The sequence below is a fragment of the Fringilla coelebs genome (assembly GCF_963513975.1).
Source record: "Fringilla coelebs genome assembly, chromosome: 1".
Taxonomy (NCBI): domain Eukaryota; kingdom Metazoa; phylum Chordata; class Aves; order Passeriformes; family Fringillidae; genus Fringilla; species Fringilla coelebs.
In genome coordinates, this window is record NC_140028.1 from 137,267,464 (window position 1) to 137,282,910 (window position 15,447).

Sequence of the window (15,447 nt, forward strand, 5' to 3'; positions counted from 1 at the left end):
CTGAGTTATGGAATAATTCCCTGACCCACTTCCTGAATCTTCTGGCATTCTTTAGCTCTAGCCTGGCAGTATGTAAACCATACAGATTAATGTAAGTAAAGCCAGTGGAAAATCACAGGCATCACAACATTTCAAAACATTCACACTGGACTACAACAATGCACAGAAGCTGCACTGTTTTAGTTGCACATTAATACCTTGACCCTGACCCTACACAGTGGCAGAAGTGACATATATGTCATGACCCCCATACAGTGAGTTTAAATTGTCATATTTTATGAAATTGAAAAGAAATGAGTTTCCAAACAAAAGGATGTCTATTATTTTCTGTGTGAACCAGGAGGTTTTGTTAGTCAAGCATTGATTCCCTCTTGAACACTCTTCCAAAGACATGTACCCATTCTGTTAGCTTTCCTTTTCTGATTCACAGAAATTGGATTCTACTATAGAGGAGGCAAAAGTCTAACAGTTCATGTGCAAACATATGAACTTTTACTTCCTTGGACTGGGAATAACAGAATATTTTCCTAGTAACTTCTTAAACCTCAAACTTGGAAAGAAGTGAAATGGTGACCCCAAAACCACAGAAAACCTGGCCAAGATAATATATAATATCTTAGCAGTGCAAGTTTATCTTCTACTCCATTGTGAAATTTTCAGTTTAGAAATGTATTTCTTCCCCAGATGCATCTGGACAATTTTGTAAGGACACTCCATCTGAGGAAAATAAAGCATATATATGTTTTAAAAGAACATGTAGAAATTAGAAGCAAATAGAATGGAGAAAGGGAAAAGGGTCTATGATTAAAATTTTAAAATGAAAAAACCCTACACAAACAGCACTACTGTTAATAGTAATATAACACTGTAAATATTGACTGGAGACTTGTAGATGAGACATTTGCTGTCCATAACACAGATGTGCTACTGATCTTGTGTGACAGTGTCAGACCTGCCTAAGCAATTCTGACTTTGCCTAGTATTTGGCTCAGACAGAGGATAAGACCCTTAATGCTATTACAGCATTTTAATTTTAGGTATCCAACTAACTTAGGAAATCAGTGGATATGAATCTGAGGAGAAAAGTTAATGAGGTTGAACTAGGAAGGACTGTTGCCTCTGCAGACTGCTGGAGAGCCTGCATACTGTTGAAGCTTCATAAGCACTGAACAGACAGAAGAGGCAGTGTCATTTGAAACTAGCCAAAAAAAATTTTGCAAGGAAAACAAAATTATAGCAATAGTTTATAAAAACCTAAGAGACAGGTGTTCTCTGGAGAAATAAAACAAACTTAGAAACGGGGCTTAGTGAGAGCATAGGAAAAACAAATAAGGGTGAAGACATGGCTGAAGCACAGGCGTGCTTCTGGAATAACAGTGTGTAGAGTGAGCTGTGATTCAATTGAGCCTACAGCAATGTGGAACACTTAAAAACAACACAGAATGTTGTTCTCACTACTTAAAACTCTTGCTACCTTTCAGACACACTCACATCCTAATTATTTAGGAAACATAACAATTTGATTATCTACTTCATGAATATAAAATCTGAAGTCAGATTGAGACAATTGTGGCAATTTACTACTATTTTAGACGTAATACAGTTATGGTGTCAAAGCTGTAGCTCATTAATTTCATTGCCTGCTTTCATCATAGACTACAACCCTGTACATTATTTTCCTCAGTCCTTTATTTTTCATCTACCATTTCTTCTTTCTCCTTTTTTACTGAATTCTGTTTACTTTTTTTTTTCTTTTTTTCTAGATTGACTTTCTTCTCATCAGCTATGAAACTCTAAGGAATGCGTGACCCTGTGAACATTAATTAAACCTTCGCTACACAGAAATTCATCCGAGTTGGTATCGGTGTTAATGGTCAAAATTCAACTGGTTGTTATGAATTTTATATGTCTCTTGGGATGAAGAATGATTGCATGGTATTTTGAACAGGGAGCTATTCCAATGCTTCAAAGTTGCCAATTATAATAATAATTTGAGAGTTCACCATTTGCCAAATATTTCCTACCTAGTAAAGTTATCATAAAAATATTTCTTTTTCATGATCAGCACTATCAAGGTTGTTAGGAAATACATATCTTAACTATAAATTGAATTTTTCACATATTTTTATTTCCTTTTTTTTTCCCAGTAATCACGTTCTTTACTGAATTTTAAGATAAAATCTTGGCTAATACTGGAAGATGGGAGCAAGAGATACTCATGAACAGTAGAGAAGAGTGATATGAAGGCTGACAGGTTTGCCAAGGCTGACGGGTAAGTCAAACATGTGCCATGAAACACTAGCAGGTGGCACATGATTATGTCACATACATTTCGTATCTTCTGAAAAATAACAGTCTTAGCCAAACTAAAGCATCGTTTATTTTTCATCTTTACCTTTCCATTCAGTTGAAAACCTCCTTCAGATTACCCCACTATATACTCTCATAAGGAAGGGAAAAGATTTGTTGCTAGACATTTTACTAATAAGGTGAGTTGGTCAAAGTGGTCAGTCCTGAAAAGGGGCCTGACAAAAAGTTACTGCATGTACAAAAATATTTTACATGCACTTACATATGCTTATTATGTATTTACTAGCTAAAACCTAATCTCATGTAAGTCTTGCCAATAAGATATAAAGAAAAAACATTTCACTCTTGTCCACAGATTGTAGAAAAAATTTTGATGTGCAATATATGTCCTACACAGATTACGACTTTTACTCCTGCTATTAGATCCTAATATTTGTATCCATCATACACACAGGGTCAGATCTCAAGATTATGGGAACATCCATAACCAACAGAGACTTTAAACTTTTCACTTTAAACAATTAGTATCTGAAGACCCATTGTATTCCTTAGGGTGGGATGTTCGTGTCTTTTTCTGAGGTCCTGCACATTAGGATAAAACAGAATTACTTTTCTGCTAATCCCAAAATGCATCTGATTTCTTAATACATGGCTCATGAAAGTGATTCAAATTTTTATAATGAGCACTAGTATAATTTTAATAATATGGAATGTTTCCAATACCATTATAACTTACGAGAGCTATACTTTTTCATGATGCTGTTCAAAAATACTGTCTGTCCTCTATTGCTATGAATTTTGAGAAAAATCTACAAGCCACATCAATGGCTTCAAAAGCACCATAAATTTATAACTCGTTCTCATAAAAGAGTTGCTGTATACATCAGCTGCTAAAGCACACAATTCTGATTTGCACATGGGCACCTGGGAGCTGCTGCTCAATGCCACTCTCAGGGAACGTCTTCCCTGGCTCCTGTGAAGTGCCATAGCCTTTCTCCAGCTCTTGGGCCTGGCACAGGGCACAAACAGCTAGGGAGAGACAGCAGATTTGTCCATCTGTGATTCCAAAGTAGAAAAGAAACACAATGCTGTTCTGGGAACGAGGTCTTTTGCACTGGAGTAATTCCAAACAGATATGAAATTAAAGAATATATTACATGAAGTGTGAGATTTGACTGGTTTCACTAGCATAATCCTGAAATATAGCCAAAAGTAGAATGGCTTTCCACATAAGAAACTGAAGGATGAATTCTGTAACTGGCATGGTCCTGCAGAACGCTATTCATCCTCATCCTGGCATAGGTGTACATCTGAATCAAGCCCTTACACGGAACCAAAGTCAAACAGCACAAACACTTATGGGATTAAATATTTATTCTGGATATTGGCATTATTCCTGGCACAGTCACCAGCCCAATTCACCCATTAACATCTCAGTTTTATCATAAAACTGGCAATAGTCAGTGCTCAACTGTGGGCAGGAAAGAGCCCAGCTCTCACCCTTTTTTCCCTTTTTTTTTCCCAGTGAACAGCCTCAGATCTGCCACAAAGAAGACTCTGCATTTTTACCTGATGTTCCCCATTTCTAGTAAAAGGATAATTGAAAAAGATGACCCCTTTGTCCTACTCCTAAAATTTTTCAGATGTAGAATGGAGTTTTTCCTCTAGAAATCCAATTCTTCAGAAGTGCCAATTTAATAAATAATGTCAAATCTGAAGTAGGCTGGGTGAATCTCACTGTTACAAACATCAACAGAGCACCTCATTCCCATTTTATCTACTCTGGCCCCAAAGGATGTCTAACACATGGCCATCACCAAGCTCACTGATCTATTTTGCTGCTCATTGTTAAGTCAATGGGGAGGCATGGCAGGAACACACATGCTCCAGCTCCTGCTTCATAGCTCTGTGAAGCCTGAAGGTAGGACAAGGAGCCAGACCACAGAAGCAGCTGCTTCCCAGCGGAACAATTCCAACATGGATACTCTTTCCCAGAAAGGAAAGGGAGTGGAGAAGGGCAAAAAGTCAGGAGGGAATTTCCCCAACACTGGAATTTTCTCTCCATGAAGAGGAATACAAGTACAGAGCGTACAGGCACAACTCACAGGATCTTTCAGGTTTGCTTTATACAAATAGCAACCATCTTTTTAACATTTAATGACAATCTAACATTATATAAAAACTAGGTATCTTCCATGTTTTATGGGGTTTTCTTGTTTGCAAATTTATCTTTTACAGAGTCTTGCTGAATTATGATTCCCATTAACTTAAACAGACTTAGAAAAATCATTGCATCTACAAATTATTGCATTTTCTTGGTATCTCGATCAACTATTCTTTAAGGCATTTTATTAATTTTTTCAGATGGGCAAACAACACAAGCCCTTTGAAATTTGTGCTTATATATAAATATGCTTGTAGAAACTTAAATAACACAGACATAAATTTATTTTCTCTTACGTTGCATGTGTCATGAACACTTGCCTACATGAACAACAAGAATGCCAAAAAATCTCCCAAGTCTGGCCAGAAGCGCAGTATTTATACTTGAATTAAAATGAATTCCATGTGCAAGCTAAAGTAGCACTCCATCAATAAAACATTTCAACCACTGTCTGTGGTATGGCACTGAGGCATCTCTTTTCAGCTTTGTCTGACACTAGGGAGTTCTTGCTTTATGCAGCTGAGAATGAACACGGAACTATTTTCACAGAACTATTTTATCTTCAAATACTTAGTTTAATTTATATCCAACTTAAAGAACTATTGGAAGACTCGGGTGTGCATAACTATGTAGAGAAGTATATATTTGAATTTTTACAACAAAACTTTTTCATATTATTGAAGTCTATCCTATAAACTTCTTAATGGGTACTCATTGTCTGATCAAAAATGCTGCCCTGTCATTTCCTAGTTCTAAACCATTATGTAGTTTTGTTTGTTGACAGCTGGAACAAAATTAAGTCAATTCTAAAACAGAGGCGCATTAAAAATACGCTTTCCTATTTGTCATTCTCACTCTTCTTTCAGAATGGTTTTATGCAAATGTAGATATGAATTTCAATACTGATTTAAGTTCAACACTAAAATCTAAACCCAACTTCATGAAGGATCTAGAGAAGAAAGGGAGTTTGAGAATTAAGTAATCAGGAGAGAAGAACCTTGCCAGTAAAGAGGGTGATACATAAATGGGCCAATTAAAAGAGTAGTGGGAATTCACCAACAGTAATGAATTTCAAGTATCTTCTCCAGGAGGACCTTGGGGTCTTCACTAAAAAGTAACGTTTGTTTCTCTGAGCTCTCAGAAAAGTACAAAGAGTTGTTTCATAACACAGAGAGAAGCAAGCTATTGACGAACTGAAAGGTTTGAAAACATCCCGCTGAACTGTAATTATACATGATTAGGAGGAACTCTATAATGCAAAATGCGCACATGCTGTGTTCAGCATTAGGAATAGCAGAGCAAGTTAAATGCTCAAAGTTACATTTGCAAAGGGTTATTTTGCCATAGCCAAAATGACAAAAATACAGAGGTCCAACCTAGAAAAGATAAATGTAGACAGGTTTGTATTATCTATGTTTGTCTGTGTCTCTTTGCCAGGTCCACTAGCAAGGCCCCACAGACATGAACTGAAAATAAGCAGTGTGAGTACTCTGAATGCATTTTAAAAGACTAAGTTACTCTTCTACAATACTTAAAAGGACTGTAAAGAGCCAAAACTTTGCTTATTCCTCACAAGTAATTAATTGAAGAATCAATCATACAATCATAAAGGTTGGAAAAGATCTTCAGGATCATCAAGTTCAACCTTTGACTGAGCACCACCATGTCAACTAAACCACAGTACCAAGGCCACATCCAGTAATTCCTTGAACACTTCCCCAGATGGTGACTCCACTGTTGCTCCACTGTTGTGGTAACTTCCCTGGGAAGCCCATTCCAATGCTTAACCACCCTTTCAGTGAAAAATTCTTCCTGATGTCCAGCCTGAACCTCCCCTGGTACATCTTGAGGCCATGTCCTCTTGTCCCATCTCTGGTTGCCTGGGAGAAGAGGCTGACCCCCACCTGGCTACAACCTCCTTTCAACCAGTTGGAAGGAGTGATAAGATCACCCCTGAGCCTCCTTCTCTCCAGGCTAAACAAGCCCAGCTCCCACAGCTGCTCCTCATATGACTTGCTCTTTCTCCTGCACCAAAAGCCAACGCCACCATTTTATCTGTTGGATGTGTATTCTCTGTAGTTACACTCAAAAAAATAAAAAAGCCAGCGCTTTTATTAGCAACTTAACAGAACATAAATTCCAGTATGAACTTGTAAAGGAACTTCTCCTGAGGGAAAAACATAATTAGAGTTTTCCAGAATAGTACAGGGTTGTTGGGGTTTTGATCTGTTTCAGACATATTCAGAATTCTAACTATCTATATTTATAGGTTCCAAAAGATTTTCAACAAGTCTGTGTAAAAACGTTTCCTTGGTTTGTTTTAGAAGATGCCTGTTTATCATACATTTTCCTGTCCACTAAAGCATCTATCCAGACACAAGACCATGTTAGAATTACTTCAGACATGCATTAATCACAGTTGATGAAAGACTTTAGGCAACTATTCAGTTTTAATAAAAACTCTTGAAAGTTATTATCCACATAAAGAAATCTCTTGGAAAGTTTCATACAAAAAGCAAAATAGAAACCCAATAATTAATAAAGAGATTATGCCATCTTACGTTTTAAATAACACTGAACAGATGGTTTAATCTAAAGGGCTATATAAGCCAAAACCAGCAGATTAAAAAGAAAGTGCGTGATAGGAAAGAACACAGTTCCAGGATTTGAAAATACTATACCGAAGGGCTATACTAAAGTATAATGAAAGAGGAAAGGATAAGGAACTGGTCTGATCTCCTCAAATGTAACTTTTTTACTTTTTTATACAATTTATCAATGCTTACTTACTTTTACATATTTTGCAAGTTTTTGAATTCCCCAGTATTCTGCTGACAAATCGCTGCTTCCTTCCTGATGACGTATAGGCTGTTCATCTTCTTCAGTCTCTGAGGAACTTTCACTAACATCTTCTAAGCTGACTGATGCTTTACTAAAAATAAATAAACAGAATCACCAATTTCAAATAGTTATAAGCTACAATATGGACAAGCATATTTCAAACAGGTGTGACAACATTGCCTAATAACTAGAAAAATACAACTAGCATTACCAAGTGGTAAGTATAGTGATAATTACTGTAGATAGGAAAAAAAAGATTTAAAAATTGAGGAAGGAAGAATAAGTCATCCATACCCTTTTGAAGTTTCTTGAATTTTAACTGATTTAGATTTGCCACTGGCTTTCTTTTTTGTAGTCAGAGATGAAGTTCTACTTTTCTTTTCTTCAGAGCCTTTTTTTGTCACCTTGTCACTACGGGATTTGGGTTTATTAAAAAAAAAAAAGAAGAACACAGAAATTATTATTTCCAGAATATTCTTCAGCATACTGTGATTCAGAGAACTCCTGATTGTCCATGCATTAATAATTTTGAATGGATGAAGAATTCAATAAATGTCTCTGGTTGTTTTTTGAACTCACATAAACAAATGAATTTACTATATTCTGGCAAAGAATGTGAGTGTTGAGCTATGTGGCATACAAAGACATCTCTCCCTTTGTTCTGAACTGATCTCACTGGCTCATTTTCATTTGATGCCCTTATTTTTGTCCTAGAACAGACAGTGACTATCTGTTTCCTATTTACCATCCCCAGACATGAGTTTCTGTATCTTTCTTCTTCTCCTCTAGTCATCTTATTTCCAGGCAGTTTTGTCTGCCTAGTTCTTCCACACACTTAGAAGTTCCACAGCTTTGATCATGCTGAATACAACATATAATACTTTCCTCATATTCCAAAAAACTCCCAGTTCTAACTGGCCACAATCTTTGGTGGTTTTTTTGGTCCCAAAATGACAATGTTGTGAAAGCAAAATTTCTTTTTGAGCCTGAGCTGGTCACTCTATCACAGTCACAATAAAAAAAAGAGAATATTACTTATGATTGCAGTCAATTTCACTACATCAAGACTTCATCAATAACTGTGGAAAAAGGTTAGCTCTTGCTCTGGAAAGCCAATTTCTTTCTAACTGATAACCATAAGTCACATCCAAAATCTCTTAAAATGTTTCTTACAATTTATTAAATTGGTAGACTTGAGAAAGATACTATTTTTTGTAGGATGACATTGATAGGCTTTTGTGCAGATATTCTTCTTCCTCCACTTACACATAATCAGGAAACAAAACAGAGGACTGATTTCAGAAGACAAATCCAACAATGTACAATATATGTATACTCTATTTTGGGTGTTCAAACATTGAGATAATCTCATCAGGGAATATCATTGCTAAGCAGAGCTAGAGAAGTAGCTCATATAATACAAAATCAAATGGCAGTAACAAGAATCATTATGATTTTCCATTCAGGACCTCTTTCACCTCGCTCAGAAAGTGTGGTTTAGATCAGGCTTTCAAATCAGTCTAGCTTTAAAAGGTATTTTACACCAAAAAATATGATAATATCACAGTCCCGGAGAACCAGTACTTCAGATGATTGCAAGTTCCTTCCCTGCCTTGCTGTGGAAATGACGTAACAACATCAAAGTTGTCACATGACAGAAAAAACCTGAGAATTCTCTTTGGTAGTCCAAACTCTCTCCTTAGAAATTAACATGTAGTAGGCTTTGTTTTTTTTCCTCCTAAGTTAAGACAATAATGGAAACCTGTAACATGCAGCCCTATCATTAGCACAGTTTAGATAGATCTATTGGCAAATTAAATTTTAAAGAAAATTACTTACCTTTGGGAAGCAGAAAGCCCACTGCTCTTCCACTTCATATATGGTTTTGACATATGGCCAGTGGGTCCTGCTGAAGAACTTTTGCCTTTCTCACATTCAGTCTTTTCTGTAAGATGATGAAGGCTCTGTGATTGGCCAGAAATCTCAGCACCTTCCACATGCTGATAATTCTTCTTGTGTACTGGCTCTTTAGACATACTATATTCCTAATAAAAAGAGTCATGGTTTGTCACTCATATTGCTAGATGAATAATTAATATTAAAACAGTAAGTTATAGCAAAATTCTAGGACTCTCTGCTTAAAAATTGCATGCATTAAATGTAGAATAAAATTCTAAGTACAAAATTATATTGTTTTTAAAAGAACAAAGCATTAACTTGAAAAGTAGCAGTTATCATGTGCAAATTGAAGTTTTTAAGTAAAACAAGTTGATAAATTTGGAACTTCAGGAACATTCTTGAATATTTGGTGTTGTTTGATTTTTAATATGTCAAAAATTTGTTTGATTTTTAATATGTCAAAAATTTGTGACACAAGCACTTTTACAGAACCTAGATCCAAATAAGTTTTAAGATTTAGACATTCAAAGTCAGCTTTCTGCTTTCAATGGATCATTGACATAAGAACTATTTCCCTGCATCAGGGATTTACAAAAAATTCCCACAAAAAAAGGTAATGAATATAAAACTGAAAATAGACTATCATAAACTTCTAGACTTCAGTTCCAAGTAATTTAATTTGATATAGTTTAGAATTAATATAAACACATTCCATTTAATTTTTTTCATCTTCTGTCTCTCAGGACAAAACACTGTTGAACAAGTCACATACAAGAATAAAGTTGAGTGGCACCTACCAATCCTTCAGCTGTCAGTGTCTAGCACCATGGCTAATCAATAATATACAGAACAGAAAGGACTCTTGTCAACTCTTATTCTCTATTGGAACACACTCAATTTTTACAGGAAAGTCAACATATGATCGTTACTTATTATTATTATTGTTGTTATTGCAGCTGTCAGTACCAGATAGGTGAAGACATTCCTTTGTGTGCCTGATTCAAGGCAGTTTTAAGGAGACTGTCACAGCAGGGTCTGTTTTCCACCGGTCCCTGATGAGAATCGGCTGTTGAAGCCTTGCCAACTCAAGGGTCTAATTCCAAACTAACTCATGCTAATGCTCTCATTCTGAAAATGTACTCCAGACAAGACAATTTAGCACATGATAAACCAGATAAATCACAGGGGAATTGGTGCTTAGCTTGATCAGTTAAGCATACTTGTTTGCTACAGCACTATATGCCAACACAGCAATTCTGAATGTTAGCTTAAACAAGGCCAGGCAGATATTATAAAAGTTAATTGGTTTTGCAATATATGTGTATGTAATGAGCTTTTTGAAGCTCTCCTCTCCTCAGAAAATAAATCAAAGCTATTTCCACTCATATTTTACTTCATTTAGTCAAACTTGGAAATACAGCTTTTCTCTGCATTTCATAGTTCTAGAGCAGAGAAGGTTTTCCCACAGGTACAAAAGCTCTGCAGCTCTACGATATTAACTTGTTTAAATTCCAGTCATAGAAAGCAGAATGTACTACACCAACTCTTCAGCAAAGCATGATGATATAAAATTCAAAAACCATTAAAAAGGTATAATGTATACTCTTCTGCATAAACTTATTGACACAGCCATAGAATAATGAGTGTATGATTTACATGAAAATTGAAGGAAAACAGGGTATGTTCTGTTCATTTGCTCTAATTTAATAAGTGTGACTTATTAAGTATAACTGAAAAAGTTACAATATATTCATAAGGGCAGAAAAGTAGCAAATAAAGGTGTGTTATCATCAATAGTAACATTAGTCTATATTAACATTTAGGATTAGATCTGAAAAAACAGTAAAATGTTATCATATTTTACTTTTCATGATCATCAAATGAAGCCAAATCACTGCAAATAAACTAAACCAATGTGTAAAAACATTCATATGTTGTCCTATTTATGAAGTGTAAACCAATATATAGGCATAGCATTAAAAAAATACTTGCCTATGAGATAAATAAAGATTTTGGAACTTAATACATTTTCAAACAGAACAACTCACTATTCTACTTCCAATACTGTTAATATAAGCTACTGTATATATGTGTATTACTTGGAATGCTCTCTTCTTTCAAAATTGTCAAATATCTGTATCTCAAAAAAATAAGTATCTGCCCTACATCCCAGAAAATCAGAACTAGAGGATAAGGAAATTTCGCTGTTAATTACTTCCTTCTTGCAATAATTAAAATTGCATATAAATAACCACAATGAAACTCTTGACAGGTTTTGGCCTGTGAGGAATTTTACCTCCAAGTAATCTGTTAAAACCACACTAGAAATCTAAAAAAAATTGTAGTTTTATCAGGAACAAGGAAAAAACTAAAATTGTACTGGTACTCTGTGATTCTGTCTAGTATAGAGCTCTAAATAAAAACCAAAACACTTGTATTTTACAGTGTCTGAATCAAGATAAAGTGTGTAAGTTTAACTCTCAGCTCTGATATTTAAATCAGGCAGTTCTCATAAGAAAGTTGGGCAATTATTTATGTTTGGGTTACAAAGAATGAAAATAAAAAATTAAGTGGTTTTCATCACAGAAAAATACTGTAATAAAAAGCTGACCTTTTCCATACAGATATCACATTTTCCTGCTTTCACATTTCCACTGCTCCATAAAGAACAAGACCAGAGGACAGACAAAACATTTCATGCAAAACTAGAAGCTGACCTCACATGTTGGATCAAACCCCATCAAAAAGTATGATAGAGCAACAGATGAAATAGTGCACTACGTGCTATTTACAAAAGAAACATATTTTTTAAAAACTGAAACAAATAATAGCTTTAAAAAGCACCCCAGTCTTTAAAATTCTTCATTTAATCGTAGATTTATCTTCAATAAAGAATATAAATGTTCATCCAGGTTTACAATGCAATTCTTTCCGATGTACATTTGCACATGAAGTACACCAAGTAACAATAAACACATACCTGTTTAGCCATATTTTCTACAAATCTAGCAGATCTCCCCCTTAAAAATGCAGCTATGTCTTTATATAGATCACTTTTTCTTTCATAGCCAATATCTTTACCCTTTAGTAGACCCTTAAAAAAAGAATACTTTTAAAATTGTTAACAGTTATGCCTTACACAGGTAATTTAATCTGCATCACAAAATAGTGCAAAAGAGCAGCACCAAGGTCATATTGTAATGAATTAGATAAAGAAGTCTTATGCTCAGCAAAGTTAACCAAACTTCAAAAATGCTTCTTAAAGATGCATGGATCATCTCCAAGGACCCCAACGGATGATCAAGGTCTTACACAGGATTTTGCAGGCAATAACCATCAGTTAATTGTACCCTGTGTAGTTCCACTGAAAAGAATTTATGGTTTATGGGAAGCAATCGAGTAAATATGAGCTTCGTGTGCAGTATGGCAGATGTCTAAAAGGCACAGAAAATAACGTGACCTGGCTGCCTGAGCTTTATGAGCTTCATCTATTAAAAATGTGCCAAGTCAAAATTTCCCTGGATTTTTCAACTCTTAGGAAATCTATTTGTGGAGTTATGCCTGACAGACACCAGTCTCTCTTCAAAATGAATGTAAGAGCTCTAGTCACCAGACACATGTAAGGGTCTATATGAAACCCATCCAAGAGGAAGAAGGGAGCCAAAATGAAAAGAAGGAGAAAAGAGAGCAGTAATTTCTAAAAAGCTTCTTCTGAAAGAAGAAGGAACTGCTTATCATTTATTAAAAAAACAAAGAAAGCTCTACTAGCCCCACATAATAATACAATACCTCAGATCAAGAGCAACGAGGCACTGGAGAGGCATCCACAAAGGTACCCGCAGGACCTTTAAACAGGAATAGTGTGAAGAACTGTTATCTAAAGACTAATCAAACAATGCTCGCAGCGTCACCGGAGCCCACCTTGGAAACGAGACCCTGTCACAAACCAATCTCTCAAACGGTCAAATACACTGTGGCTGCTACGATTTGAAATAAACCTATCTAGGAACGAATAGGTTCTTTTAACTCATTTAAATCCCTGAAGAGGGGAAGGGGGACTTGATGAAGACAACTTGCAAATTTTAAAGAAATGGGGAAATCAGGTGCAAACGCTGGTTATTTCCCGCTACTATTAAAAATTCTGGCAGCCGACAGCAGGAGGCCTCTGTTGAGGCTGTAGCAAAAGGATCCTCCCGTTCAAAGCCCCCTGTGGGGGCGGACAGACACAGCCCCACGGCCCCACAGCGCTCCCCCCGAACGGCGGACACAGGGCGCCAGCCCGGCCCGCCCAGCCCGGGGAGCCCGAGGAGAGCCCGAGGGGAGCTCCAGGAGAGCCCCAGGGAGCCCCAAGGGAGCCCGAGGGGAGCCCCAGGAGAGCCCCAGGGGAGCCCCAGGGGAGCCCCAGGGGAGCCCCAGGAGAGCCCCAAGGGAGGCCGAGGAGAGCCCCAGGGGAGCCCCGGGGAGCCCGAGGAGAGCCCCAAGGGAGCCCGAGGGGAGCCCGAGGAGAGCCCCAGGGGAGCCCGAGGGTCGTCCGAGGGCTGCCCGAGTGCGACGGGCCCGGGGCGGGCTCGGCCGTGTTGGGAGCGCGGGGCAGGGTCTGGGCTGGGAGCGGGAGGGAGCCGGGAGCCGAGGGCCCGGAGCAGGGACACAGCGGAGCCCGGGGGTCGCACGCAGCCCGCCCGGTGTTCGGCCCTCACCTCGCCCCGGGCCGGCCGCGGCGCGCCCCGCCAGGGCCGGCGGCGTTGCCGTGGGGACGGGCCGGCGTTACCGGGACAGCGGGAACAGCCGCGGCCCCGGCCGGCATTCATCGTCCGAAGGGAAGCGGAGCGACATTTGAACTCGTCGAGCGGGCTGTGTGTCCTCGGTGTAGAGTTAAATAATGCAGTAAATAGAGTTACCTTGCACCAGAGGTTAAAGGAAGACCGCGGAACGGTTTTTAGCTTGAATTTAAGCCAGTACAGCTTAAACCTTTCCCTGGCGGTCAGCGGTTACAGGAAAACAGCTTTAATTAATAAAGGTTAAGATTGACCGCTTCTAGTTCTTGAGGCAGTGAGACAGATCGTGCTTGAAATGCTTATTGTTAAAGGAAATGTAATGTATAATTTGTGTTTGTTGAAGGAAGTGTATGGGCAGTGCTAGTGAATAAACTCCTTTCACATACTGAGGACAACACGGGACTGGACATGCACAAATAGATAGCCCAAAACACAGAATGGAAATCTGCACTATTCCCCAAATTCTATTATCAGTCCATATGTTGTCAAATGAGCCATCGCTCTGGATAAATTTTCGTTACAAAGTTCCTACTGAACTCATCATGCATTGTCTCTTCTTTTATACCACTGAGCTACAAAGAATTATATTCTCTGACTTCCCACTTGTAAATTACCTCTCCAGTTCTGCTATTTGTCTCCATCAAAATCCCTATCAGATGATAAAAATTGTATTTAGATTTGACTGAGGAAGGTGTGGCTACCTGCTGTACACTGACTGGAGCTGGGAAGCTCTGGTCAGCACTACAGTCTATGTGTCCTTATGAAGGCACAGGAAAATAATCCTTTTGAGGACAGTCCAGCAGAAGTACCCAGCTTCCAAAACCACAGAGCCAACACAACCAAGAGTTCTTTTGCCAACTGAGAAATCAGCTGGGTAAGAAACTTCTAATAGTGAGGAAGGTCATGGGGATGTATGTGGGGTGTATCTCAAAGAATAACAGTATGGCATTAATGTACACTTTTTTGCATGGAGATGATTGTCCATATACATTTTGCTTACCAAAACTTTCAGGCAGTAGCTATGTATAAGTACATGCAGTCTGCACAGTAATGGTTTAAGAATAGCATTAGCTTTTCTTGCTTTACTTGTTTAAGTTAGAGAACATAGAAAATTACTAATTTTATTAGGTAAAACAAAGAGATTTTTTTTTTATTTAAAAGCCTGGTTAAAGACTTAATGCAATTTCTTTTCTGTAAATGTATGAATACTATGTATGAACCCATCTCCAGAAGAGATTAAATCTCTTCATTTTACTGAATTAATGACTCTTTAAAAATTGATTTTGAGGGCAGAAGGTGCAAGAAACAAAATGTGAAAGGGAATAAAAGTATCCCTGCCATGGGTGGTGGGGAGTGAAGACAGTGAGTTTTCACACAGAGCTGAGTATTTTAAGCAAGAAGTCGGTGGAGTAAGAAATAGAATTCCTAAATGAGATCATTCTCTTGCTCTGAACTGCA

The 15,447-nt window shown here is 37.6% G+C and overlaps 1 protein-coding gene across 1 annotated transcript in view; it reads right to left on the bottom strand.

The window, feature by feature from the left end:
* The window catches only part of ODAD2 (outer dynein arm docking complex subunit 2), a gene marked incomplete at both ends in the record, with an annotated part of 61,858 nt that extends 52,507 nt beyond the window's left edge, over positions 1–9,351 (bottom strand). Inside the window, 3 exons of the mRNA XM_084213241.1 lie at positions 7,265–7,406; positions 7,610–7,726; positions 9,155–9,351. Of these exons, the coding sequence (XP_084069367.1) occupies positions 7,265–7,406; positions 7,610–7,726; positions 9,155–9,351 (456 nt within the window). The remainder of the gene's footprint in view (positions 1–7,264; positions 7,407–7,609; positions 7,727–9,154) is intronic.
* Positions 9,352–15,447: the final 6,096 nt, after the last annotated feature.